We start from the raw sequence: 2,173 nt of genomic DNA, 5'->3' as shown, positions 1-2,173 counted from the left end.
GGAATGTCCTTGAAGAGCTGAACAATTTGATACCTGAATGGCTTTTCTAGCTGAAAGTATGCTGAACTTAAGATGTGAAAATATTCCAATTGGTCCCCACAAAGTAGGTAAAACAAGTAGAGGTGTGTGTGAGAGAGAGTGAGAGGGGAGTTATGAAGTGTCATGTCTCAATTGCACTGCATTTTATGAAACACCAGATGGCACTCCAAGACTGTGTCATTGACTCAGCACTTTGAGCTCCCATTGACTTGTATTGTAAAAAAAAGCTGAATAAATTAAAAAGTATAAACGTTATAAGAAAGTTTATGAATACATGCAGGAATGTCCTTGAAGAGCTGAACAGGTAGACACCTGAATGGCCTGTATAGCTGAAAGTATGCTGGACTTATAAAGTGCCAAAAAATGGACGGAAGATCCCAGCATAATCAGGAGAACATAGAACAACACAATTATTAACGGACAGAAAAACGTCAATATGGCAACATGTAAAATGAAGCGATGTTTATTTATACCTAGTAAAACAGAATCAGACAATCACGCATATCATATAAGGTAAAAACCATAATACAAAAGCTAAAAGAAGGGGTGTGACGAGATCTCGTGACACTAAATGGTGACGATATTTCTCATCGAGGCGAAAGCTGTCTCACGATATCAGTACACAACAGAGCCAGAGCAGCAGCTAGTATGACGGAGTGTGACTTCACGTTAGTCCGGCAAAACTCCCCGTTGTGTTTTAACGCACAGGGCTCCATTGGTCGAGGGGCGAGAGGCTGCAGGGGGAGTGTTGTGGGCATGATACGGCCATGTTGTGATGAGTCAACATGAGTGGCTTCATGCATGTTTCCAGCCCATGAGTTTCCACTGTGTTTGGTTAGCCATGCTGCTAACGTAACCTCCTCTACCTTAGCACCAATTCTACCACCAGTGTGTTAGCACTGATGGATAAAAAACACAGTTTAACATCCAGTACTAAGGAAAATGCATGGCGTGCTGTTCATGAGCATGTGGCCCATATTCGACAGTGAATAGCAGTGAATGCTCAGCTAACAATAATCTCAGCCTCAACATGGACAAGACGAAGGAGATGATAGTGGACATGAGGAAGGAGAGGAGAACTCATCAGCCACTGTTCATTCGGGGGCTTAAAGTGGAGAGGGAGTCCACATCCTGATCATCCCTCGTATGAGATTGGTCGATGATGAGGCACCTTTGCCGGATGATGTCACGGTCCGGCACAGTGAGGGTGAAAATAGCAAAGAAGGTCACACACAGCTTCAGTTAGAAGTTAGAAGCTCATGCACAGTTCATGCACAGTCCTAAGGTCTGAAGAGCCTCATGTGAAATTCTACGAGAGAGAAGCCGATCGGCTGAGTCTGCGGCTAAAGCTTTACAGTGGCTGCACATTGTCGTCTTTTACTGCAGGTGATCATTCACACTCAGCAAGTAGAACTGAAGGGACATGCGTTACAAGACGATTAGTTAAAACATTTCAAAATTAACCTGCACTGTTCTCCATTTTGTCACTTTCAGTTGCATAAGAGACTATTTTTACAGTTATATATTTTGTCATCGAAGTTTTCTTAAAAATAGTGTTGTGCTATCATGTTGTCTCGTTCTCATGAGCTAAGCATATTGTCACACCCCTAAGTAAAAGGGTTAGGTAAAAAGACCAGTAAAAGTTATTAAAAGACAAAATCAATCAAATAACAAAACCCTGAATATATCTGATGCAAAACAAGCAAGTATAACATGACAGGTATGGTAAGGCAAGGTAGACATGGCTCACCTGGTCTGAGTGCAGCGACGGCCTGACTCTGCGCCGACAGCAACGACAGACGAGACATCGAGTCCTGAAGGAATGACGCCGAGCTCATCGGGTAAAAGTTTGCCTGCAAGGGGAGCTTTGGCAGGGTCCGCCTCTGCTGCATCTGCAGTGACAACCACTCAATAATCAATCAATAAACACTAATTCACAGGCAGGGGGTGTAAATGAAAAGGAATAAAAACCTGGAAACCGTTGAGGTCGGAGTAGAAACGGTTGCCGTTGGCAACATCACTAACAAGCCGCATGACAAGCTCGTGATTGATCTCTGACCTGATGTCCACCATATTGGAAATCTCCAGGGATTTCCCTGCATGCCCTGGGGCACATAGACAGGCTTTTATTGTG

The 2,173-nt window shown here is 43.6% G+C and overlaps 1 protein-coding gene across 1 annotated transcript in view; it reads right to left on the bottom strand.

The window, feature by feature from the left end:
• Positions 1 to 2,173, bottom strand: part of man2a1 (mannosidase, alpha, class 2A, member 1) — a 26,743-nt gene that overhangs the window by 4,993 nt on the left and 19,577 nt on the right. Inside the window, exons 18-19 of the mRNA XM_020622457.1 lie at positions 2,011 to 2,144; positions 1,790 to 1,931 (exon numbers count right to left, since the gene is read on the bottom strand). Of these exons, the coding sequence (XP_020478113.1) occupies positions 1,790 to 1,931; positions 2,011 to 2,144 (276 nt within the window). The remainder of the gene's footprint in view (positions 1 to 1,789; positions 1,932 to 2,010; positions 2,145 to 2,173) is intronic.

This window comes from Monopterus albus, unplaced genomic scaffold, assembly GCF_001952655.1.
Source record: "Monopterus albus unplaced genomic scaffold, M_albus_1.0 scaffold281.1, whole genome shotgun sequence".
NCBI classification, from domain to species: domain Eukaryota; kingdom Metazoa; phylum Chordata; class Actinopteri; order Synbranchiformes; family Synbranchidae; genus Monopterus; species Monopterus albus.
The sequence above is the reverse complement of the archived record's forward strand: the minus strand, read 5'-3'. Positions and strand labels throughout refer to the sequence as shown.